Below are 25450 nucleotides of genomic sequence, written 5' to 3'. Positions count from 1 at the left end.
CTGGCTGAGAACGGAGCAGGGGCTAGCACCTTGCACCCCCTCTCCACCCACTCCCCTTGGTAATATGTGTGACATTTCACAGGCACCCCTGACTGCATCACTAGGACCCCGCTGAGAACAGCACCCTCTGCCCTGGCCTCCAAGCTTCCGCCTCCAGCCTCCGGCCTCCCGCAGCCAGCTTGGGCCCCAGTGGCACCCCACAACAAGGCCCATCCAATGCCTGGCCCATGCCCTGCACAGGTGGCATGCTAGCTCAGGGGACACAGACCAGAGTAGAGGGCCAGCCAGAACGGCCTCAGGGGCAGACGCCCCAGCCCTGCTGCTCTGTTGACACAGTGGCACCTTCAAAGGCTAACCATCAAACCCTCTTCTCTTTCTTGATTTTCCTGAAAAGGGGTCCAGTGGGGGCAGTGCTGGGCACAGAGATCTGAGCTCCCCACTGAGCCTCTCCATCCCAAGCCTCACATGGGAACTGCTGGGCAGCTCTGCCAGAGGTGCCAGGGGCCTCGACTGCAAGGGTTTGGTGTCTGTACCGGAACGTGACCTGTCAGGGCAGGGCTGACGGCAGAGCTGAGGTCAGAACACAGGCTTCCATGTCCTTCCCTGTGGCCCTGGCCAGATCTCAGGCCTTCCATGCCATCATCATGGGAAACTGCCAGGCTTCAGCAGTCATGCCCCTCAGAGGCTGAGGCCATGGGCGTGGGCGCTGAGCCAGGCCCTGCCTCCAGAGGCCACCCACTCCCAGCCCGGGGTGAGATACCAGGCTCTCAGGCGGACCTGCGCCCACCCCCCAGGGAAGCGGCAGTGAGCGGGCCCGTCTCTGTGCAGGAGGGGAGCGGAGATGTGGGCAGGTGGGGTGGGGAGACCACAGAGAGACAAAGCGGGAAAGAGAAGCCCAGCTCCAGGCCCGGGCCAGCCCTGCAAGTGTCCCTGTGACCAGCCTGGTCTCCATCCGTGGCTACACCAGGCTCCCACCAGGGGCCTGGGGCCAGTCACCGTCACACAAGTCTGTGATCAACCACAGAACAGGGGATGTGGAGCCACCTCGGGGGGCCCTTCGGGCAGGACAGCAAAGGGCTGGCCCAGTGCTTCAAATGCTCTGCCCGAGGTGACTCCCTGAGGCACCATGAGCTCTGTGCGGGCCTGACCCAGGGCTGGTGGGGGCAGGGTTCTTGCCTGGGCAGCTGAGGGGACCGGGTCCTCCTGGCATTGCCGCAGAGAGAAGCAGGAGCTTGCCAGGAGATGTGAAACTGCGGAGGAGAAGGGTGTGTAGGGTCCCCAGGAGGAAGGACAAGCTCCCTCAGTGACCCCACCCATTGCCCCAGGGAGCTGCCCCCACCCCACCAGTCAATTACGGGCCCCTGATCCCGCCCCCTCAGCCTGTAATTTGAGTCCAAAGACAATTAGCCACAGGCTGGCCCCGCCCCACCCCACAGCCCCACCCCAAACACAAACACCCCGCAGGCTCTGAAGGCGGGACTCTGCCCTGCCCCACCCTCAGCCACAGCCTGGCCCCCAGGGAGCCCCCAGGGAAGCCTGTCCACCTCCCAGGTTGTGGCCAGGGGACCACTGCAGCCCCCCTAAATGGCCTTGTGCTGCGGCAGGTCTGCCCTGCTCACCTCCCCTGCCTTCCCCAGCCGCGCACCTGCGTCCAAGGCAGGCTCTGGACACAGGAGGCTCCTCAACCGCGAGGAAAAAGGTCATTCCCCTCCAAGGGAGGCCGGCCCAGAACCAGAGGTCTCACAGCAAGACAGCACTCAGTGGCGGAGGGCGCCACTCTTCGGCGTGGCCCTGCCCGGAGCAGAGAAGGGGCCACAGGTGCTGGCCCCTGCAGCCTCTCCCTACCAGTACACCCCAGCCCACACCCAGCGTCCCAGGGGGAACTTCGTCTCTGGGCAAAAGGACGTGGGTTTGAGGCAGGGAAGAGGATGCTATGTTCCCAGAGTGGCCTCAGTCCCAGGATGGCTCAAGTGCCTGCAACCGTGCCCTCCTGGGGAAGGTGGGCATATGCCGTATGGACCCTCCCAGGCTGCCAGCCCACCCCAGTGCCGTCCAATCCAATCTCTTCTGCTCCACTCCCCTGGGCTAGGGCCAGGATCCTGGGTTTCCTGCACTCTGGCCAAGTTGCCGGCTCTGCGTCTCCAATGTGGTCCCCACAGGGACTGCTGGGCACACTCAGGCACAAACCCAGGGAGCCCACACAGGGGGAGACAGCATCCCAGACAGCTCCTCACAAGGACCCATTAATAATGCTTTGATCTCTTCACCTGGGGAGCACATCACTTGGCTGGACTGTCAGAGGGGCAGGGTGGGGGGGCAGGAAGGTGGCTTGAGGTCCAGCCTGAGAAGACTCCAGGGCCTTACCCTGAGCAATCCAAGCCACACCCCTACCTGCTCTCTGTCCTCCCTGGGAAGCAGCAGGTGTGGGTAACTCACCAAGGCGTGTCCCTGAAGCTGGCTATGAGAGCAGCCTCGGAGGCTTTCAGGTCAGAGTCCTAAACCTTCTGGAGTTGAAGGGGCTCCCTGGCTGGGTCCTTAGCCCAGGCCCTGAGGACAGGATCTAGGGCCCCTCCACCCCTGCGGCCTCCCACGGAGGGGCCTGGGTCCACCCCAGGCTAGCTGGGCAGGGCCAGCTAGGGCATCTGCGATCTCTGACCCAGGGGTGACGTGTCCCCCCCCCCCCCCACCCCGCCGTGGACCGGTCTGAGCAGCCTTGGGAGGTGGCGGAGCTGCCCAGACTTGCCCGGCCCTCCCTCCCGGTGCTCTCAGCCCTCAGCCCCGGAAGTGGATCCCTCTCCCAGGGCCGCAGCCTCCCCCCTTGGGTGGCTGGACACGGCTGGATAACCCAAAATAATTCCTTCTTGGCAGGAGGCCGGCGGGGGAGGGGGGACTTACATTCCAAACCCTTGTTTTTCTCAGTAACTTCCCTCCCCTCCTGGGGAAGGAACCCCTGGCCAGATCTCAGGCCTTCCAGAGGGGCCCACTCCTTAGGCCAAGGAGCCCCCCCACCCCCGGACTCAGTAAGTATGCTGGGAAGAGGTGGGAGGCTCCTATCTGCGGAGCCCACCTGTCTGTCCTTAATCTTCTCTGGGAATTCCTGAAAGCTGACACACCACAAAAAATACCCAGCAGACGCAGCCGGGGTGACGCTGGCCGTCCTTCCTAGGGACCCTCACCTCAGGACAGGGGATGGCCTCTCCACTAGCTGCTCGACTCTCTCAGACGGCAGTTCCAGGCCATGCCAGGGTAACATCTGGGCATGGGGCATGCGGCACCCCCCCCCAACCCTCCTGCTCCCCGACTCTCCACAGGGCCCACCTGAAGTCAGAGACGAGGGAGCTCCCCCAAGGGAGGCACAGGCCAGAAAACCCTCCAAGCCTCAATATATTCCACTAGCTTTGGGGCCCAACTTTGCCCCAGTCCTGAGCACTGCCACAGGCCACAGTGGACACAGACAGACCCTTTCCTTTCTTTTCCAAGCTGCTGGAAAGATGCTTCAGTGACGTGGCAGGAAGCTCCGGCACGCTTGAGTTCGGGAACCCCAGAAATCTGCTAATCAGCCTGAACACAGAGGGGGTGGTAAGAGCCCAGCCAGGAGGGCTTCCCGCAGGAAGAATCATGAAGAGGTGTAGGGTCAGAGGCTGAGGGGAAAGCCCAGGCACGGAGTATGTCCCCAGACCCACAGAGTTCTGAGACCTTCTTGGCTCCAGGACACCGATAAAGCAAATGAGGAACCGCCTTAGCAGGCCCGGTGGAGCAGCAGGCAGGCCCCGGCGACCAGGACTAAGCGCCCCCAGACCCACCCTGGAACCCTTGCTCCCACTTTCTACACGCAGCCCAGCACAGACCAGGGAGATCCCAGGGTGCTCCTCGCAAGGAGCCCCCGGCGGTGTGGAGGAAGAGTGCCGCTAAACCCGGACTGCCGGTCCACCCCCCCGGGGAAGCCTGGACTCAGCCACCCCGAACTGCTGCGGGGTTGGGGGCAGGTGGGTGGGGGCCCCGAGCTCTTGCACAGCAGGGACAATTGCAGCCCTGCCCACGGATATCGGAGTCGGGGGAGGTGGGAGGCATGGGCGGGTAGGGACGATCGGGAACCAGAAGGGGGTCCCAGGGACTCTCGGCCGGGCCGGGCCCGCACCTCCCCCCACTCGCCCGAGCGCCGCGGGCCTCGCCGGCCACCTGGAAGTGTCCAGGGCACACGCACCGCGGCCGAGGCCCGATCGCCGTCCGCGGACCGGCAGCTGCCCCGGGTCCCCCGCGCGCAGAGCGCGCAGACTGGAACGGAGCGGCGCTGACGCCGAAGCCCCCCGACTCGCGCGGGCCCACCGTAGGCCCTGTACCCCCACCGCGGTACCTGCACGTCCGCCGCCGAGGCTCGATGGCGCCCGGGCCGCGATCGGCGCTGCGCTCCGGCCCGCGCGGCTGCCATGGAGACGGGCCTTTGTGTGGCCGAGGAGGGGCCGGAGCGCGCGGGAGCAGCGGCCCCGCCCCCGACGGCGAGAGGGGGAGGGCGGGGAGAGCCGGGTGGAGGAGAGGGAGGGCGGCGGCGGCGGGAGGGGCGGGCAGGGAGGAGGGGGAGCGTGGGGCAGGAGGGTAGGGCGCTCCCCGCGCGTGCCTGGTGCCCCACGGTGAGCCCGCCGCGTCGCGGGGTAGGTTCGGCCGGGTTCGGGCCCAGGTTCGCGGCGGGCAGCACGCGCCCCTGGGCCGGGCCCCACCCTGGGAGCGCCCCCGGCCTCACCTGCCCCAGCCACCTCGCGGTTCAGGCACCGTTGAGCGCCAGGGCCCTCACCAGATTGGGTTCAGGCCTGCCACATCCCCGGCGCGGGGACTGCTGCGCCCTGACCAGTTGCCGGGAGCCTCACCCCCCACCTCTTAGCGTTAGAGGAGCGCCTGCTGACACCCAGAGGTCTTTGGGGACCCGCCCCCAGGACCAGCACCCAGGGCTGTCGGCGCCTTGACTGGAAAAGGGGTGGGCACCTTCCGTGGGGCCCGCGGTCCTGGGAGCTCTTGCTGCCCCTGGGAGGAGTCTCCAGTCACAGGATGGGGGGCGGGGTGGTGAGCAGCAGCTGGGGACCCATGGAAGACAAGAGCGGAGTTCCTGAACCCTACCCTGCACCCCTCCCCGCCCCCTCCCTGCAGACTGTTCACTTCCTCCTGTGGCCTCCGCACCCTCCCGCATCTCCTCCCGTTGGGCGCTCTCCGCCCTGAGACCTGCACTAGGTCTGGAGGCTTTAGGAGCATGTCAGTCCTTGCAGCTTCTCTGCCTGCCAACCCCAGCCAGGCAGGCCAAACCTCCTCTCCTTCAGCCCCGAACCACACTTTACAACAGAGGCCCACCCAATCCCACTGCAGAGGACCCCTAAAATTAGCAGGGCCTGACAAGAGCACTTACTTTTTGTTGTTGTTTTAATCAAAAGAGGATGTTAAAAGACAAGCATTGTCACTGAAGGACATTTTAATGCCAGAAATGTGGGAAGGCCACTCTCCCAGACTAAAAGGGCATCTTTAAATAAAGCACAGGAAGCAAGGGGGTGAAGACTGTCCTTCCTGTTCCTGGTGGGGCTGACGCATCCCCACGGCCACACACAGCCCCTCCAAACTCAGGAAGCCTCAGCGACCAAGCACAACACCCTGTTGGACCAGTGAGCTCTTGCCTCTGTGCCCCACCCCCGCCCTTGGGGCTCTGATCAGCGTGAGGGGCAGGAGGGCCTTATCTGTTGGCCCCTTCCTCCTCACTGGCGGCTGCGACCTGGCCCGCTGGGGGGAAAGCTCAGCCAAACCAGAACTGGTCTGGTCCTAGGAGGGAACAGGGACCTTGTGGGGGAGATGGAGCTGGGAGACTTCATGCGGGGCTCCCACAGAGCCCTCCCACCAGAGGCCACCTCCATGCCAAGGTCAGCCTGTGAGGGAGATGGACACTTCCTGGCTCCAGGCGCCCCAGGAGAGGTGCTTCCGCACATCTCTCCATGTCAGGGTCAGACTCTTCCCCACCTCCCCCGGCAGCACTGCCCACTCCACCTGGAATCTCTCCCTAGGGCGCCTGCCCACGTGGTGCTCAAGATGGAGAGCCACAGGGGCCCAAGCACAGCCCTCAAGTCCCCAGGGGGCGACTCTGGGAATAGGGGGGACCTGACTGGGCCATCCTGGACTGATGGTGGCCAAGGCCCCTGGTGGTTTTGAGGAGGCCTCACAGCCCCTTCCCTGCAGCACCCCTCTGGAAACTGTAGGAAGTGGCTGCCCACTGCTCGCACACTCAAGCACAGGCTAGTGACACCCGGAGCCCGGCCCTCACATGTGGAGTCACCGTCATGGGGGGTCCAGGTCAACTCCCAAGCCACCCACCCACCTTGCACCGTAGTGCTCAGGGGGCCTGGGACCGGCCCTGGCCCTACCAGGCACACGGGTATGGAAGCCAGCCACAAGGAAGGTGCTGGCATCTCTGCAGACCCCCTTCAAGACCACACCCTGGGTGAGGAGATCACCCTTCCACACCAGCCAGCCAGGGCAGGCTGCCCAGGGCGGCATCTTGGGCCAACGTGGGGCCTCCGACTCCTCCAGCCCCAGCCTGTTTCTTCTGCAAACACAGACCCCCTGCTCCTGTCCAGCTCTATTTGGTTCTGTTTCATTAACAGCCCTGTCCTTGGACCCCGCATCAGACTGGGCTCAGCAGTCTGCAGAGCCGTGACAGTAACAGGCTGTCCTAGGCCATTATCAGAACCACACGAGTTGACAGCATCGCCAAGAGCCGCGGCCACCATCATGGGCGGCTCTGCCCAACTCAGCACACAGCAACCAGAGCACTCAAAGAGCATCCGCTGCGGCCGCTCGCGGAAACAGCACCTCCGATGGCCGGCGCTCAGGGAGACGGCCAAGCCCCGTCAGGGACCTACCCATCCTCACCTCTCAGATGAGGGGTCTGCGCTGAGGCTGAGGGTCGGAGACTTACCTGCACGCTCACCACGCTGGGTCCATCCCTCACGCCCACCCTCCCGCCGGCTGACAATGCCGTCCCCCTGTGCTAAGCCACTGGCTACCGCTGGGCCCAGCACTCCACAGTGTCACACAGGGGATGTAGCACCTTTGAGGGCCCTTCCGCTCCAGCCAAGGAGCCCACTGCTCCCAGGCTGCAGCAGCTATCGAGGGCTATGGAGGGCGTCCAGTAAGACTAGAGTCCCATGGCCCTCGGGCTACTCGTGGGGGTGGATGGACACATGGGAGGGAGACAGCCTATCAGACAAGCAGCATCACTGGGCAGAGCACACAGAAGCACGCCCAGCCGGATGCTCCAAGAGTGGGACCCAGGACGACCCTCTTGGCAGCCCCCCAACGTACTACAGGGCAGAACTCCGCCCCTGCAAGGAGGCCTTGGCCCCTCCCCAGCCAGTGACCGTAACAGCCAAGTCTCTCGGTCCCCATGCAAGACGGCTGGCTGGCTGTGAGGAGAGGAGTCTGCCAACAGCTGCCCCCTTCTGTCCTGGGTTGGGCAGCCTGGTGGGGCTAATGGACACGGCAAGTACAAGGCCTGGGGCCCCAGAGCTTGGGCAGGTGGGCACTGCAGGGGACGGGTGGCCCCGTGCCAGAGCAATGAGGGCTCCCAGCCAGCCCTGCCTCCCAGCCCCGGGGCCCTGCAGAGGGCAGGTGGGACCCAGGGGGAGGTAAGGCTCTGGCCTATACGTGATCCGCAGTAGACAGGGGCCAGGCTGTGGTTCCAAATGCCACCTTTACTGCTGAAACAACAGTGGAGCTGATGGGGGGCCAAGACTAGAGAGCAGCAGGGGGCTTGGGCTGAGGAGCTCCCGCCTGGCCGAACCCAGGCCCCTGGAGCTTGCCCCTTGGCCCTGCCCTAAGGAGGGCACAGGACGGCCTGCAGGTCCTTGGGTAGAGAGCCAATGACCGTCTCGATGTACAGCTGCGCCCGCTGTAGCGTTGCCTCCTTCACCGGGAGCTGGTGGCCCTGTGCCTGCACCTGCAGGGGCAGCAGTGGTCAGGGGCAGGTGACCTCCATCTGCCTGGGGTGGCTGGACAGGGCCCGGAGGCATCTCACCAGCTTCTCCCGAAGTTTCAGGACCAGGTCCACGACCTCCACCTCAGACTTGTCTTTCATCCAAGTCTCGATGTTCTGCTGGGGACAAGATGGAGCCAGTCATCCCCAGGGCCCTCCCTCTGCCCCAGGCCTGTGCCCCCCTTCTTCCCTCGCAGCCCCAGCTCCCCCTCACCGCCTCACAGATGGCCTCAAGGTGCAAGGCCTCCAGCTTCTGGGCCATCTCCTTGTGCCGCTGCCGGTACCAGCCGTCAAAGTGGGGGGACTTGAAAAACCGCCTATGGGTGGCAAGAGGCAGCCACTGTGGGCTGACCCCATGACCCTACACCAAGCCCTGCAGGAGCCTCAGGACCCCGTCCACCATCCACCCACCTGTAGAGGCCCAGCCAGTCGCCCTTGAGGATGCAGGTGAGCTGGGGCCCTGCGTGCTCCAGGCTGCGCAGGAAGTCATCCTGGCGGAAGGGGCGGATCTGGGGAGGAGTCTGAGATGGGAGCCCAGTGAGCCCAGGTCGGTGGGGGACACAGCCTCACAAGCTCTGCCCCTCAGCTGGCCATAAGGGCCTCGCTGTGCAGCCACGGGAGCACCCACAGCCCCCGCCCTTCCTGGGACAAGAGCTCCTCAGGTGCGGCCCCCATTTTTCTGTCCTACGAGGGATGTCTGGCACATGTGGGGACAGCCTAGAGCCCTGGAAACTCCTGCTCACCCAATGACCTCCTCCCCACCTCCCCTGCAGACCTCCCTTCTTCTAGAATTAGGAGAGGAGCCCACCTCCCAGCCCACCCCAGACCACTAGCTGCACCGCACCTTCCAGGCCGTGATGTTCTTCTGCAGGGGCATGAGGCTGGCCATGTAGTGCTCCTGGCAGGGGAGGGGAGTGAGCCTGGGCCACGGCCCTCTGCCCCCATCCCCCTCCTGCCCTGGGCCTCACCAGGGGGATGATAAAGCTCTGCGTGAGCTCCAAGAGGTGCCGTCTCAGCAGTGCCGTCTGTGTGTCCCACGGCTTCTTCTTCTGCAGCCCCTAAGGGCAGGGGAGGCATGGGCTCAACTCCAATGCAGCCCTTTACAGAGAGCAAGCACCCACTCCTGAGCCCCCCCCACCCCCCGAGCCTATACCTTGAGTAGCCGTTTGAGCAGTGCCTTGTCCCGGTGCAGGTGGGCCGAGTACGCGGTGTAAAGGCCTGGCAGGAGGACAGAGCTGGCCCTGTCCTGAAGGGCCTCCCCCCACAGCCCCACCCCCTCTAGCTGTGACTGCACCTCTACGCCCACCTCCAACTGGGGGAAGCACAGAAGGTTCCCCGAGAACTCAGAGCCCACGGCCCGGGCTCTGGAGGTGAGGAGGAGCTCTGGCCCAAGGGGCACACACCTGGCTTGGTGTCAAGTGTCTTCAGCCTAGATGGCTTTTTCAGCTTGACCTGCTTAGGAAGATCCCCTACGGAACACACCCGGTGCTGAACCTCAGTGCCACAGCTTAGAACCCTCGGGGCCCTGAGCCCCAGCCCCCGGGTCCCCTGAGCAAAGGACAGGCCAACCTCACCCGCCATCTTGGGCTCTCCAACACGGAGTATGTGGGGCCAGTGCTGGAGTGTTTTGATAAAGAAAGGGTTTGTGACTCCCAGGACCACGTTTGGTCTAGAGAGAAGAGAGAGAGAGAGAGAGAGAGAGAGAAGCGGCAGAGGCAGGCCCCGGGAGTGGAGCACAGGCAGGCAGAGGATGGGGCATGGGCAGGGCACTTACGGGGCCTGTGTGCGCGTGGTGAACTCCTTGAACTCGCTGTCATGGATGGTGAAGTAGGGGCGGTAGTCACAACAGAACTTGAGGGGCTGTAGGCAGCTGTGGGGTGGGGGTGCAACAGAGCCCCTAAGCACAGCCTGGGCTGCTCTGGGGCCCCCGACGCACCCCCACCTCCCCGCCTACCTGATTAAGGCCAGCACCAGCTCTGAGGACACGGCGGGCGAGGGTGCCAGGACCACCAGGGGCTCCCCGAGGAGCATAAGCTCCCACAGAGTCTGCACATGGGTCAGCACTGGCTGGAAGCACCTAGTGCCAGGCAGGGGTGGTGGTAGAGAACACCCAGCAGGGGCGGAGCTCCCAGTCCCAGCCCCTCCCTCCCCACCAGGCAGGCCCAGCTCTCCGTGCATGCCAGGCACTGCCCCGGAGGGATGGCGGCGAGGACACCTGAAGATGCTGAGACGGCATCCAGGCTGCCCCGCACTCTGGTGGCACACCTGTATCCCCACACAGAAGCCAGCAGCCCCGGCCCCCACACCTCACCCAGGGCGGCCCCTCCCAGACTTGCCTGGAGAGACACAGCCTTGGGAGCAGCGAGTACCTCCCAACACAGCAGCTACCTTCCCTGCACCTGACTTCTGGAACCTTCTTGCCCACGGCGCCCATTTCCTCTAGGTAGAGGCAGGAGGGCCCTGGGCTTTTCTTCGGTCCAACTCTCCCTCGTGGAACCGGCCAAGGGCTCACTTCTGCTAGGTTGTCCCGCTAGTGGCCCCGGCTCTACACATGCCTCCCCCCGGGGTCCCCACACTACCTGTGCAGGCGACAGGCAGCGGCCAATAGGGCTCACCTGAACAGGTCCAGTTCATGAACGCTGCTAAGGATCACTGGGGCAGGCAGCAAATTCTGAGGTTTGGGGGTGGACGGAGTGAGGCCGAGGGCAAGGCTGGCAGCCCACAGACCCCAAGCAGCACCTGTCACCCCTGGGCGCTGCGACTTCCACCCTGCACACCTCCTCACAGCACTGGGGAGGGGGCACGCAACCCCACAGCAAGATGCTGGCCGCTAGCTTTGCCTGGGCTCTGCCTGGACCCCCACAGGGCCCCCAGCAAGGGCAGGGAGGCCAGAGCAGGTGGGAGGGGCGGCACCACCTCGTGGGTCCCCACCTCGTGGCTACACGGCTTCGGAGGACTGTACTCAGGCTTGTCCACCCTGGACGGGATGTGAACCTGAGGGACGAGAGGGAGGAGCGGCTAGATGGGGTGGGTGTCTCCGTGAACTGGGGCCTTCCCTCCGCAGCTGGTCTGCCCTCACCTGGAGGACGACGCCCATAACGGGCAGGTTCAGGGTCTGCCCGGGCACAGGGGCAGGCCACTCGTCAATCTCACTGCACACTGTGGACAGAGGAGGCCGCGTCAGGAGCCCGGCCCGAGCAACGGCTGTCTGTGGAAGCCACCGGGGGCTACGGCCGGGACGGAGAGCGCTCCGGCAGCAGCTGACAGCCACTCACCCGCTTCCAGGCAGGGGGCCGGCTTGCTGAAGTACTCAGGGGCAATCAGGCTCAGGAGCGCCTGGAACAGCCGGACAAAGGGCAGGCGGGACACCAGCACCAGAGACTGCAGAGTCCACAGGGCCGGAGAGATGCAATCCCAGCCCCGCAGGAGTCAGCAGGGACCCCTGAGGCCTGGCTCATCCTGAGTCTGCCCAGGGAAATGGACCCCACAAACCCCACAGGACAGCTGTCCCCAGGAATGGGCCAGCTTGGACCCTGGAGTTATCAGAAGAAAACCCAAAGTCTGCCTCAGACAGGGCACGGAAACCTCAGATGACAGCTGGGCCCTGGGCCTTCAAGGAGAAATGCACAAAGCCAGATTTCTGGGACGATCTCCCCAGAAGTCAAGCAGATTTGCTTATGGAGTCTGAGTTCAAGATGGAAGTTGTCCTAATCTTGAACATGTGATAAAAGCCCCTGTCCCCTCTGCAGCAAGGAGCAGGGATGTCCTGAGCTCAGAGACAGAGGGTCCCGGGTGCTGTGCTGGGCAAGGCAGGGCAGCAGAGCCTGCTCCCCAAAGGGCCACCAGGAGAGTTGGGTGCGGCGGCACCTGTTCCCCAACCCCTCGCCTGCTGTCCAGGCAGGAGTGAGTTCTGCCCAGTGCCAAGTGACTGGCGGCCGCAGGAGGAGTGGCCATTTCTGGAGGCTCAGGACCCCCAGCCTGCTGGCCCCCAGCCCCGCCTCACAGCAGCACCAGCCCAGAGCAGCCGGGCGGCTCACCTTCTGGAAGTAGCCCCTTTTCACGGAGCTGTCCTTCACCTGTCTGAAGTACACGTAACCGAAGTAGTGTGCCGGCTCCCTCTGGAAGGAACAGCGTCAGTCAGGCGCAGCCCACTGCCCACGTCCCCCCTGCCTGCCCAGACCGCCCCCCGCCGCCAAGGCCGCTACAGCAGCTCTCTCCAGCCACAGGGGTCAGGCCCTGGGATCCTTGGCTCTGAAGTTGGCCAACCCCTCGACACAGAGCATCTCGGCAGGCACAGTGGTCACAGGGGCCTGGGAGCAGCCGGTGGTGAAAAGCAGGCCCACTCCCCACGCAGGCGGGCTGGGCTTCCGGTCCCACAGGCTGGCGGCAGCTAGAAACCCTGCTGGCTGCTCCCGCCAGCCTGGCCCTGGCTTCTGGGGAGAGGCAGCCCACACTCACTTGCAGCGACATGGGGGCCCCACTGTTATAGTGCCGGTCCTCGGCGTGCCACGGGCTCCTCTGTCCGCTACACTGCCGAATGCGGAAGCTGAACTGAGTGTCTCCAAGGCAGCCTGGAAAGGAGGCGGCCTCCACCAGCCCGTGTCAGTGCTGGGACCTCTCTTGCCGGCATGCCGGGGAGGCAACAAGAGAGGCACCAGGGAGGGGACCCAAGACCGGGCCGTAAACACCCCAGACAAAAAAGCCAAGGCTTCGAGGAAAGCTATGTCCTGATTCCTGCACCTGAGAGTTTCAAAACAAACACAGCACATGCTGGTATAATCAGCTAGCACTGGTGGGGCCCTGTCTGCTGGTCTGTGACAGAAAAACAGGGCTGCCTGGACACCTGAGCCCTGGAGAAGTGCAAAGGCCAGGACCCAGTTCCTGGTGGCCACTGGGTGGGATGAAGGAGGCCAGACCCCACTGATCACTCTGCCCAGGGACACTTCTTTCTTTGAAAATAAGTGGCAGCGGCACCTGGGTTAAAGACTCTGCCTTCAGCTCAGGTCATGATCCCCGGGTCCTGCGATCGAGCCCCACATCGGGCTCTCTGCTCAGTAGGGAGCCTGCTTCCCCTCCTCTCTCTCTGCCTGCCTCTCTGCCTTCTTGTGATCCCTGTCTGTCAAATAAATAAATAAAATCTTAAAAAAAAAAAAAAAAGAAAAAAATCAGGGGCACCTGGCCACCACTGCTGTGATGTGGAGCTCTGGGGTCTTTATGGTGTGGGGACTGGGGCTGGCATGGGCAGCTGGCAGTGGTCATGCCCAGGCCTGGGCCACAGGGGCTCCCGGACAGCCTTATCTCCCACCTTTTTCCTGTTACCCACTCCCCACCCCCACCCCCAGCGCCAACGTCCCAGTTGGGGTTGCCTACCTGAGTGGGAGTCAGGGAAGGACAGGTAGCAGATGCTGCTTTTCTGAAACACAGGAAACTGGGTGAGGGCCGGCTCAAGTCAGGGCCACGGCTGCTCCCAGGAGGGCCAGGACCCACCTCCTTGTCCGTGAGCCGGAAGTCACTGGGGTACACCAGCTGCAGGGGACACAGAGCACTTGGTACCGTCAGCCGGCAGCAGGTGCGATGCTGGTCTTGCCGGAGCACGGCCTTGCCCCCCCTCCTCCTCTGGGGAGACCGCTCTATCCTTCCCTCTCCTTGGAACCACACCTGGGCCAGCTCCCCAGCTCCTTTCTCACACCTCTCATGCGACTGCGGCTGGACCTCTCTGCCTCCACAAGCCCCAAGGTTTGTCCCCACAGCTTCAGAAGGCGGTTCTGAGAGCGCCGCACCCATGGGTTCCTCTGACCACAGGGCTCTGCCTGCTGGCCTCTGCCTCCCCTCCTCTCCCCGTCCCTTCCCCCTCCACTCAGCCAGAGGGTCTTGGACTGCACCACTGCCCCAGGCTTGTTCCCCGGATGGGGCCTGGCCAGCTTCTGGTCTGGACTCTGGTGTCACCGAGACCATGGCATCCCTGCCTGTTGATAGCAGCTTGAGGGCCCTCATCCCGGCCTTGCTAGTCAGGGACCCGGGAGCTTCTGGCCTCTATTCCACCTGGGGGAAGAGCCTGAGGAGAGCATCCTGGGCTCCTAAGGGCCAGCAGCAGGCCTAGTGACCCAGGAGCCGGCCATACCCTAGAGGAGTGGCGGGCAAGGCTTGGCTCCCCAGCTCAGCAGCTCTGTGCACAGGCCCATGGCCTGGATACCCAAGAGGCAGGGGGCCCCATAGCCCTCACTCCCAATGGGCCTCCAAGCTGTCTTCTGCGAAGCTGGGGTGCCTTGGGCTTTGCTGCTGCCCTGGCCGATGCTCTCTGGAAGGGACAGTGCTAAGGGTCTGCAGGGGGTCAGGGGGTCTACAGGCTTGCATGCACACAGCCCCAACTGGCCCCGTCCCCCAAATTTCAACACCGAGGAGCTGGGTTTTAGCTGAAATGAGGTTTCTCTGGGGATGCTGCCTGCACCGCAGACAGAGGACGGTGCCATGTCCTGGGGTTCACTGTTCAAATGATAAAGCTTCTTGTCCTTTTTCGCTTGGACCGTGCTCTTCTGTCTCCTCTGCCACACACCAGTGTCCTGAGGACAGGGACTCCTGGCCTGGCAGCGAGCACCCTCACCACATGTGGTATGTGACTGCAAACACATCTCCGAGGTAGAACAGAGCAGGAAGGTCGTGTAGAAACCTCAAGATGTCAGTTCAGGAGGCAACAAGAAGGAAGGGCCAAGAGAGGCCACAGGAGCCAAAAGGAATGTGTCTATGGGACTGGACCCAGAGAGGCACCTTGGGAGAGCTCCAAGAGGGGAAGGGGCCACAGCACCACTCAGCCAAGCTCTCGGGTGCCTGTGTCGCAGACAGCCGAGGGAAGGCAGGTGCCTGGCAGCTGGGGTGACGGGCCTCACACTGAAGTCAGGGGTCCGAATCTGGTCTGACAGCCACGGACTGCTGCAGCCTCAAAGCAGGCCACGTTGGCCTCTGCATCCATGGCTAGGGAACCCATGTTTATGGCCTAGTCTCCTGGGAGCAGAGACCAGAGGAAAGGCCAAGTTGAGCCACGCCTCGAGGAGGAAAGGAAAGGAGCCGACCCTTGGAGAGAGGCAGAAAGCAAGGAGTTGTGCTGCCTGAGGCCCCCATCCTCAGAGGCCTGTGAGAGCCGTTTCTGCTGAGCCAGCCAGCACGGCTGCTGCTCCTGGAACCCAGTCACCCCTGAGGAGAACCAACATGGCCATGAGCGCGTCTGTGCGGCCCGAGTGCCCCGGCACGTGGCCAGGTCAAAGCTGCCTCCTCTGCGTCTGTCGTCCAGCCTGCACGCAGTGCTGCCTCCAGAGGCCGCACCACAGGCTCGTGGGGAATGGAGCAGAAACCCGGGGAGGGGCCCAGCTGTCTTCTATCGGACCAGGGGTTTAAAGGGTTGCAGAAGTACAGGGGTTAAGCGTCCGACTCCTGGCCTCCGCTCAGGTCCTAACCGCAGGGTCCTGAGTTCAAGCCCGGCAATGGCAGGCTCTGTGCTCAGTAGGGCGTCTAAGAGCGCCTGCCTTTCCCTCTGCTCTTCCCCTCGCCATGCAGAAACTCTCTCCTTCTCTCTCTACATATAAACAAAGTCCTCAAAAAAATTTTAAAAAGCTTTGTGAGTATCAAATGATACTAAATTTTGTTTTAGAAAATACGGCTTTTTGGGACGCCTGGGTGGCTCAGTTGGTTGGGCGGCTGCCTTCGGCTTGGGTCATGATCCCAGCATTCTGGAATCGAGTCCCACATCGGACTCCTTGCTCGGCGGGGAGCCTGCTTCTCCCTCCGCCTCTGCTGCCACTCGGCCTGCCTGTGCGCGCGCTCTCTCTCTCCGGCAAATAAATAAATAAAATCTTAAAAAAAAAAAAATGAGAAAATATGGCTTTTTCGTGAAAATATTTATGTTAACACACACAGTATTTACTTTTTTTTTTTATAATGGCTTAACAACTATTTTTAAATTTTCTCAGTTTTAACTCCCAACACAGTAAATGTTAATAGGAATGACCCATACAAAAAGCTTTTCGGAGTCATCAATAATTTTTAAGACTGTAGAGGCTCCTGAGACCGCAGTGTAGGAGCTATGTCCTTGGAGGCCGCAAACACCTCCGTGGAGAAGGCCTCTTTGGGCACCCCAGCCAGAGTTCACTCCACAGGCTTCCCAGATGCGCTGGGACATGGGGAGCTGAGATGGCAGAGCCAGGCTGTCCTCTGCTGAGCCACAAGTTCTCGCCCCCCCCCACTCCCCCCAAGGCCTTGCCTGCTCTCCTCTGTCTCACCTGTAGGCTTCAGCGTACCTGTCTGCTTGGAACCTCCCCGCCTGCATGGCCTGTGTGTGCTAGGGGTTCCGACCTGCTGTGTCCCCAGCACAGAACGTGAACTCCCAGAGGACAGGGCCTTGTCCTCTGACCTGACTCTGCGCCCCCGCGTCCAGCACGCATGCTGGAGACCTGGCGGGCAGCTGCTGCTCAGTACTCGGTTTGTTGGATGAACGAATGGACAGCTCCTTGCCTTTGTCTGTGTAGGCTTCTCTGAGGGAGGGGTTACCTGAAGCAGCCCCGCCTCCCCTGTGCAGCTGCCTCCTTCCCACCCTCCTAAGACTGGCCAAGCCCTACCGCTAGCCGGGAGCCACCTTTGTCCACAGAGCGTCTGTGGGCCAGGAGTTACTGGAAGGCAGCCCAGCACCTCGTACAACGCCGGGATGTCTGCAGGGCTCAGGCAGTCCAAGCTGTGAATAAGTGAGCACGGGGCAGGTGCTCCTTAAAACCCGGAGAGTTCGAATGAAATGACCCCCATCAAGAGGCAAACCTGATGAGGACTGTGTGGCCACACTGTCCGATGGATCTGTGGCCCGATTCCCACACAGACTTGGTGATTTAGAGGGGCCCTGGGTCCCCAACACGGCCTGCAGGAGCGTGCCACCTCACCAAAGGCTCGGAAGCCCCAGCACACAGAGCCGGGAACAGCACTGCTGAGGACCAGCTTCCCAAACGGCGAGTTCCGGGAAATCCGCGTGGGATGCCCTAAGGAAGCGGAAGACTCTCAACTTCTCTTGCCGTTTTACGAGGAGCGAATGTGGGCTCTGCACCCGGGGGCAGATCGCCTCTGCTCTCAGTGCTCCGGTCTGTCAAGTGGGGCCACACACTCGTGCGCGCCCGCTGGGGATGGCTGGGCTGCAATGACCTGTCCACAGAGAGCCGGCCACCGGGCAGGGGTGCAAACGTCCTCGACAGAGGTCAGCCCTTTCTGTTCCGAAGCCTCGCGATTCCCGCAGCCTCTCCGGGTTCAGCCTTAGAACACACCCTTCCCTCCAGCGCTGCACTGGCTTCCCCAGGCCGGCGGTTCAGCCTCATCCCAGCCCTGGGCAGCCACGGGGGTGCTAGCGCTGCGCCCTGAGAAAGCTCCTGCTGGCAGCGCGGGAAGCCTGGTCTCCGCAGCTCCGCGGTGCGCCCGGCCTTCGGAGCGCAGGCCCGCGGGAGGCCTCTCTCCCAGCGACGCGTGAAGACGCACGGAGGGAGAGAAGCTGGCCAGGGTGGGGGCTCCCCGGCCCGGCGAGGGGGTGCAGCAGGTGACACAAGGGGACAAGGCCAAGGGGTCCGGGGCTGATTCTGGGTGAACGAGGAGGCGAGGGGGGCGCTTTAAGCAGGAGAGCCACAGAGGCTGGACTTTGCCGGCCAGTGAGGAGGAGTGACCGCGGCTGAGCTAACGCGCCTCAAACGCTGCCTGACCCCCGGGGTTCTGGCTGGAGCACCCGAGCGGAGAAGGTGCCGCCCGGCGCGGGGGGCGCGGCCCGAGGGCTCCTCGCGCGCAGACAGCTCGCGGCTGCCGGGGCCGACGCCGCCCCGCCGCCCCGCTGCTCCCGGCCGCCCCGCCGCCCCGCTGCTCCCGGCCGCCCCCGCCCCGCCGCCCCGCCGCCCCGCCGCCCCGCTCACCTCCAGCGCCTGGCCCAGCTCCAGGTCGAAGGTGACCACGCACACGCACTCCAGCCAGGCCGAGAACCGCGCCCAGGGCGCCGCCGCAGCCCGCGCTCCGGGAGACGCCGCGCCCAGGCTGCAGCGAGCCCGGCGAGGCCCGGCGCCGGACAGCGCGTCCATGGCTGCCGGACTGCGCCCGCCGCGCGTTGCCGGGGGAACAGCCCGGAGGCGGCGGCCTCGGCACCGGAAGGGACCTCGCCGCGGAGCCGTCGAGCGGCCGCCGCGGACCAGAGGGGCCCCGCTCCGGCCTGCGCGCCCCTGGCGGCCGGAGGAGCGCCGTGCGGGTTGCGGGCGGCGCCCGGCCCACCAGCGAGAAGGGCCCGCTCGGGCCAGAGCGGCCGGAGCCAGGAGGCGGAACTTCCGGGGAGGGCGGGGGCGGCGCTGGGAAGTCGGGGCTTCCGGGGGCGCGGCTGGGACGAGCGGGGACGCCCGAGACGGGGGTGGGGCGGAGGCTGGCGGGCGCGTGCGCGGGCGGCTTTCGCGACCTCCGTGCGTGGGCGCCGAGCCCCTGCCGGTCGCGGGAAGCGAATTCCGGCCCCGCTGGGACACCGCCTCGCGATTCCGGGCCTCCCGCGCTGGGCCCTGGGGCCGCCTGCTGGGGCGGGCTCGTGTCCGACGCTGGCCGGGGCGTCGTGGTCGGCAGGGCCGCGTCCGCCGCTGCCTCGCCTCTGGGGCCGGCTGTGACCCGTCTGGGCACGCTCGGGCCGGTCGATCGGAGCCAGTAAAGGCCCGTAGCCGTGTCCTTGGAGCCACCCGTGCCGGGATGAGCCGCGTCCTCTCTGGCCTCGCGTTCCCCCGCAGCGCGCCCTCTGCGCCGACGGGGCGTGCCCGGGTGTGCCCCAGGAAGGCCGTCGGAGGCCCCCCAGCCCCACACCGCCCAGGGGCGAGCTGGGAGCCAGCACGTAGCTGAACGAAGGGACGCGGCTCCGGCTGCGAGGTCGGACTGAGCCCGCCCAGGCCGGAGCCTCAGCCTGCGCGTGCTCGCGGCCTCTCCGCAGGAACCGCCTGGTGCGGAGTCCGGCGGCCTCCGCTGCGCGCTGCTCCGAATGCATGCCTCCCGGGTCACCGGCCATGTACAGGACGTTAATGAGACCGACTAGTCGCTGACTGCCTTGGTCGGCAAGTGATGTACGTGTCGCTACAGAAAGTCCCAGGGCCCAGGCTAGTCACTGGGACCCAGCTAAAAGCATGGAGAATGAAGGACGTGGATGTGACGTGGATGTTCGATGAGCCACAGAATTATCCTTTACAGTGATCACAAGTCTTTGAGCTGAAGATGCCATCATCTTATCAGGATAGAGAAAATGCTACCATTCACACAGGGATGTGCTGTCATGTTTTTCAAGCGTCCTATTATAAAATGTTCAAATCCGCAGAAAAGATAAATTCACTGTACCACGACCATCCGTTTACCTACTACCTGGAATCGTTATCAGTAATTAATACTTTGTTTTGTCAGCTTTCTTTATCTTTACATCTGTTCTTTTCCTGTCTCCATCAATCCATCTTATTTTTAAATTAATTTCAAAGACGGTTGTAAACATCAATGATCTCACCCCTAAATACTGCAGTATGTACATTATTAACTAAGACTTAAAAAAAAATTTTTTTTAAGATAGAGCGAGAGTGGAGGAGCATGAGCATGGGGGAGGAGAAGAGGCAGAAGGAGGAGCAGGCTCTCGACTGAGCAGGGAGCCCAGTGCGGGGCTCCATTCCAGGACCTCGGGATCATGACCCCAGCCGAAGGCAGAGGCTTAACGACTGAGTCACCCAGGCACCCCTAATGTTAATCTTCTAACCATGACATGGCCATGACATTTCACTCCGTTTATTTAGATCTTCTCTAATTTTTCTTAGCAATGTTTTTATTGGTTGGAAATTGGGAGATCACACACCCAGGTGTGCTAATTTGCTAGGAGGGCTCAGAGGACTCAGCACGTACCATTCTTATTGTTACATTATATCATTATTATCGCAAAAGGATACAAAATAAAATCAGCAAAGAGAAAAGACTCTTGGGTGTGAAACATTGCCAACCAGGGAAGTTAGTCAGATACCCTTATCAGGAGTTCATGTTTCTTTCCTAAGGCTGCTGCAACAAACTGATACAAACGGGGTGGCTTAAAACAACAGAGATGTGTCCTGTTGCAATTTGGGAGGCAGAAGTCAGAAATCCAAGTGTCAGCAGCTTTGGTTCCTTCTGCAGGCTGTGAGAAAAAATTTGTTCCGGGCCTCTGTTAACTTCCCATTGCTGCCTGCAAATCTTGGTTGGACTGTAGATGTAGCATCCTAATCTCTGCCTCTGTTTTTACATCACCTTGTCCTCTGTGTCTTTTCGCTTTTTCTTAGAAGGACATTTGTGGGGGCTCCTGGGTGGCTCAGTGGGTTAAGCCTCTGCCTTCCCGCCCCCGCCCACGCATCAGACTCTGCTCAGCAGAGAGCCTTCTTCCCCCTCCCCCTCTGCCTGCCTCTCTGCCTACTTGTGATTCTCTCTCTCTTTGAAATAAATAAATAAAATCTAAAAAAAAAGACACTTGTGTTTGTTTTTAGTGCTGCTACCCTCCCCCCCATCGACAATGATCTTTCTCAGGATCCTTAATTACATCTGCAAAGCCCCCTTTCCCATAACTCGCAATGACAGGTTTGGGGTGAATATATTTTTAAGGCAAGGAGTACCATTCAGCTCACTACAGGGCTGGTCAGATAGGCCGTCTCTGCCTTGTGCCCTCCCAAATTCCAGATACCCAGGAAGAAAACAGGTAGTTGGTATAAATCACATTGTTTGTACAGTTTATACATTATGAGCCACTCTGATCACTTCCTGGAGTGCTGGGAGCCCTCCTGAAATCCAGTTTCCCAAGTGCCTGCCAAGGGTCAAGGTAGTAAGCACAGGTTTTCTGAGGATAAGCAGTTAGCCCGCTGCTTCAGCTCTTTTCTCTGTGTACTTCCTTTGTTATATTTATTCCTAAGAACTTTATTCATTTTGAAACAATTATAAATAGATTTTTTTCTTTTTTCCCCAAGTATGCAGTATTGTATTAGTTTCAGGTATACAGTAGTGATACAACAACCCTGTATATTAGTCAGCACCTGTCACAGTAAGTGCACTCTTAGTCCCAATCACCTATTTCATCCATCTGCTCACCCACACTTCTCCTGTGAATGGAATTTTTTTCCTGAAAATTTTCAGGGACACCTGGGTGCTCAGTCAGTTAAGCGTCCAGCTCTTGGTTTTGGCTCAGGTCATGATCTCAGGGTCCTGGGATGGAGCCCCACAGTAGGCTCTGCACTCAGTGGGGAGAGGCTGCTTCTCCCTCTCCCTCTGTTCCTTCCCCACCCCTGCTCTCTCTCTTTCATAAATAAATAAAAAATATTTTTTAAAGATTTTATTTATTCATTTGAGAGAGAAACACACACACACACACAGAGCATGGGCAGAGAGAGAAGCAGACTCCCCAGAGAGGCAGGCAGAGAGAGCAAAGGAAGCAGGCTCCCCGCTGAGCAGAGAGCCCGATGCGGGGCTGGATCCCAGGAGCCTGGGATCATGACCCGAGCCGAAGGCAGAGGCCCCAACCCACTGAGCCACCCAGGCACCCCCCTAAATAAAAAATCTTAAAAAAAATTTTTTTCATGGCTATCTGGGTGACTCAATTGTTTGATCGTCTGCCCTCAGCTTGGGTCATGATCTCAGGGTCCTGAGATAGAGCCTGCTTCTCCCTCTTCCCTGAGGTCAGTGAGGTGCTAGTTGACGAGTTTCCCTTGAGGGCAGACCTTGGTAAGAAGAACAGAGTGCTGGGGTGCCTGGGTGGCTCAGTGGCTTAAGCCTCTGCTTTCGGCTTAGGTCATGATCTCAGGGTCCTGGGATCGAACCCCGAATCGGGTTCTCTGCTCAGCGGAGAACCTGCTCCCCCACCCCCAACCTACCTGCCTCTCTGTCTACTTGTGATCTCTCTCTCTCTCTGTGTCAAATAAATAAATAAAATCTGAAAAAAAAAAAGTAGAAGAACAGAATGCTCTGGCCCCTTTCGAAATGACTCTTGGCTCCTCCCCCAGCAGGAAGCCCGAGGGCATTTTCTCTGATATTTACTATGGGAACCTGGCCAAGGTACTAGAGATAAGTGTCACAATATTGTGGGGGCCCTTATGACTGGATCTCCCAAAGTCACTAACTCAGAGTGGACTGTCCACTCTGAGCCTCCGGCCATCCATCTGTCCTAGCCCAGGGGCCTCATGCTGGCAGGGCTCCCGGGGAGGTTTCTGCTCATGAATCTTCGCTCTGGCAAGTGTGATGGCTTCCGTTTACCATTCTGTTCCTCTATTCGTTGGTTTGCTGTGTCCTGCCTCCCTTCTCTTACAGATCCAAGAAGAGCTGCTGGTTTTCATTCTATTAAGCTTTTTACCTGTTAGGATGAGTGGTAACTTCCAAGCTCCTAACATGTACTCTAATGAGGACTGAACTAAAGTAGTAAAAGCAGACAAACTTGCCTCATTTTCAGTCTTAGTGCAAAAGCATTAAATATTTCACCATTAAGTTTGATGTTAGGTATAGATTTTTCCTAGATATCTTGATGAACTTGAGGAATTTCCTATTTATTCCTTGTTGGTTGAGAGGATTTATTGTGATAGGTATTAACTTTAGTGAAATGCCTTTTCTGCAGCCGTTGTGACAATCCTGTGGTTTTTACCCTCTATTCTGTCAATTGTATATTGCATTAAATGAGTTTTGCACACTAAACTAACGTTGCATTCCGATGGGATAACCCCAATAATCCTGGAAGCAATACTTTTTACATGCAGCTGAAATTGGTTCTTCATCCATTCCTGATGATTTACATGACCATTGTGTGTCATTTCCTTTCAGCTTGAAGAACTGCTTTTGGTATTTCTGGTAAGGCAGATCTGTGAGCAATGAGTTTTGTTTGCCTGGGAATGTCTTTTTTTTTTTTTTTCTTTAAGATTTTATTTATTTATTTAACACAGAGAGAGGGAACACAAGCAGGAAGAGTAGGAGAGGGAGAAGCAGACTTTCCACCAAGCAGGAGTCTGACGTGGGGCTCAATCCCAGGACCCTGGGATCATGACCTGAGCCAAAGGCACGTGCTTAACGACTGAGGCATTCAGGCACCCCTATTTTTTATTTTTTAAAATTTTATTTATTGGGGCGCCCGGGTGGCTCAGTGGGTCATGTTCCCAGTTCCTGGGGTCGAGTCCCACTTCAGGCTCCCTGAAGCAAGCAAGGAGCCTGCTTCTCCCTCTCCCACTCCTCGGGCTTGTGTTCCCTCTCTAGCTTAAAAAAAAAAAAAAAAAAAGATTTTATTTATTTATTTGAAAGAGAGAGACCCAGCGAGAGAGAAAGAGCATAAGCAGGGGGAGTGGGAGAAGGAGAAGCAGGCTTCCTGTTGAACAAGGAATGCAACACAGAGGGCTTGATCCCAGATCTCAGGATCATGACCTGGGCCAAAGGCAGACGCTTAACGACTGAGCCACCCAGGTGCCCCGGCCTGGGAATGTCTTGATTTCATCTTCATTTTTGAGGGTAGTCTTTCTGGGTATAGAATTTTTTTGTTGGAGGGTTTTACTTTTCCTTTGGCACTTTGCATAAGCCATTTTATTGCCTTGTGGTCTCCATTGTCTCTGAGGAGATTTCAGCATTTTTTTTTTTAAGACTTTTATTTATTTGACAGAGATCACAAGTAGGAAGAGAGGCAGGCAGGACCCTGAGATCATGACCTGAGCTGGAGGCAGAGGTTTCCGACTGAACCCTCAGGCGCCCCGAGGTTTCTGCTAGTAATTATATCACCCTTACCCTTTAGTGATGGGTCATTTTACTCCTACTGCTTTCGCAGTTTTCTGTCTTTGATGTGCAGGAATGTGGTGATGGTGTGTAGAGGTGTGACTTGCTCTGTGTTTCTCTCTTGTGGGTCTGTGGGGCAGTGGTCTTATGATGTCCTGGCTTCTGCCTGGCACACTGTGGGGGTCCTTAGGGACCCTAACCCTAACCACAGTCCCTCCTGTTCTGATGGTGCTCCAGAAGCAGTGGTCATTTTATTTAAGATTTCATCTTTAATGGGCACCTGGGTGGCTCAGTAAGTTAAGCAACTGCCTTTGGCTCAGGTAATGATCTCAGGGTCCTGGGACCAGGTCCTGTGTTGGGGGAGGGGTCCATGCTCAGCTGGGGGTGTGCTTCTCCCTCCGCCTGCCTCTCTGTCTCTGACAAATGAAATAAGTAAAATCTTTGGAAAAAAGGAGCCTACCGTGTCTTGTGACACCGACAGAAACAAGGATCTGGTGGCCGCACGTATTTTCTCTAGCTTGTCCAGTGCTTCCTTGTCTCCACTCATCATTTTCTTCTCTCTCCTTTCCAGTTTTTAAAATATACAGGCGGCCAGAGGTTAATTTTATCATTTTGCTTTAACACACGGACAGGATCTGACAAGCAGCGAATGCGGCCAGTCACAGATTCGGTGACAGTTGTGGCTGCACATGCACTCATTTGCAATGCTCACTCTCCACTCCTGATAGGGATAGATGTATCTTGTCAGGCAAAAACATAGCGTCACTTTGTCGTTGAGTGGAAGTTCAAATGTGTTAGAAAGGGCCAAAGGGAAACCGACTGTCCAGAGGGCAGACTCTACCTGTCTTCCATTCATGCTTCAGCTCCACACCCATCTGTGCCTAGCTGCTCTGCGAGAACGGAGCTGGGTCCTGGAAGCCCCTTTCTTCTGGATTTGGCAAGATGGTAAGCTCTGCCCGTTGAGTTGTTAGAGGGACTTCCCGGTTAGGCTGTGTGTCCTTTCTCCTCCACAGTGGCTAGAGGCACATGTGAGAGACATGCAGTGATTTGCCAGGGGCTTCCCCAGAAGTGTCAGCATCAGTCCTGAGGGCAGATTCTCGGGGAGTCCCACAGACAACCTCAGCAGAAGGCTTTCCGGGCCTAGCTGGCCTGCGCCTTGTGGGGTGTATTCCTGTCCGTCAGCCTCTGCTCATATCATGGCTATCCCTGGACAACCCAGGGAATGTGACTGTTGTCCACCGGGATGCAGTCACACAATTCAGCAACACAGAATGTATTCCCACCTTGGGGAGGGGACCTCCCTTTCAAGTTATGTCCTTTTTTGAATATAGAGTTCTCTGTACTCCTTTATAATTAATTCCCTGCTATTGATAATTTTTATATCAGGCTTTCTCTGTTAAAGTCATTGTGTGGTTTCTGTCCCCTTATTGGACCATGACCACTGATACAGAGAGGAAGAAACCAAGCAGGGAAAGTCTATGAGGTATGCGCGTGTGCATGGATATGTGTACGTAGGTATATGAAGGCTTGAGATTTGAAATAGAGAGGTCAGGGGAGCCCTCGCTGAGAAGGCGACAAGGCAGTTGGATCTAGGAGGAAGTTAACAAGGTAGCAATAGCTAGAGGAAAGCATAAGCAAGTGGGCTGTGGCAGGAGGTTATCACAACTGAGCCAAATGAGCAAGGGGCAG

At 59.8% G+C, this 25450-nt stretch overlaps 2 protein-coding genes across 33 annotated transcripts in view; both read right to left on the bottom strand.

Annotated features, from left to right (window-relative positions):
- PLXNB2 (plexin B2) overlaps positions 1–6037 on the bottom strand; it is a 30551-nt gene extending 24514 nt beyond the window's left edge. For 2 of the 9 annotated variants that reach the window (XM_082739388.1, XM_082739389.1), the window contains exon 1: positions 4739–6037. The gene's annotated coding sequence lies outside the window, so the exon portion shown is untranslated. Of the gene's footprint in view, positions 1–4204 lie in introns of all 9 variants that reach the window. The other 7 variants (XM_082739384.1, XM_082739391.1, XM_082739383.1 and 4 more) reach the window with 6 other exon arrangements.
- A 1664-nt stretch (positions 6038–7701) lies between these two features.
- Positions 7702–19981, bottom strand: DENND6B (DENN domain containing 6B). Of its 24 annotated transcripts, none has more exons than XR_014313943.1 (20): positions 17926–19980; positions 13490–13528; positions 13373–13415; positions 12461–12532; positions 12040–12120; positions 11278–11383; positions 11082–11161; positions 10934–10996; positions 10618–10673; positions 9957–10079; positions 9777–9872; positions 9577–9619; positions 9406–9471; positions 9156–9220; positions 8971–9060; positions 8847–8900; positions 8414–8523; positions 8217–8319; positions 8045–8122; positions 7702–7966 (listed from the first exon to the last, which is right to left on the bottom strand). XR_014313943.1 is itself a non-coding variant. In XM_082739434.1 (20 exons), the coding sequence occupies exons 1-20, from the start codon at positions 19038–19040 to the stop codon at positions 7844–7846; spliced, it is 2658 nt and encodes an 885-aa protein (XP_082595560.1). In that variant the 5' UTR covers positions 19041–19555; the 3' UTR covers positions 7702–7843. The 24 variants fall into 24 exon arrangements, 17 of the variants coding, with proteins under 17 accessions (XP_082595560.1, XP_082595561.1, XP_082595550.1 ...); XR_014313944.1 differs by having other exon boundaries at positions 8045–8119; XM_082739434.1 differs by having other exon boundaries at positions 9577–9671; positions 17926–19555.
- Positions 19982–25450: the final 5469 nt, after the last annotated feature.

This window comes from Mustela nivalis, assembly GCF_964662115.1.
Source record: "Mustela nivalis genome assembly, chromosome: 7".
NCBI classification, from domain to species: domain Eukaryota; kingdom Metazoa; phylum Chordata; class Mammalia; order Carnivora; family Mustelidae; genus Mustela; species Mustela nivalis.
The sequence above is the reverse complement of the archived record's forward strand: the minus strand, read 5'-3'. Positions and strand labels throughout refer to the sequence as shown.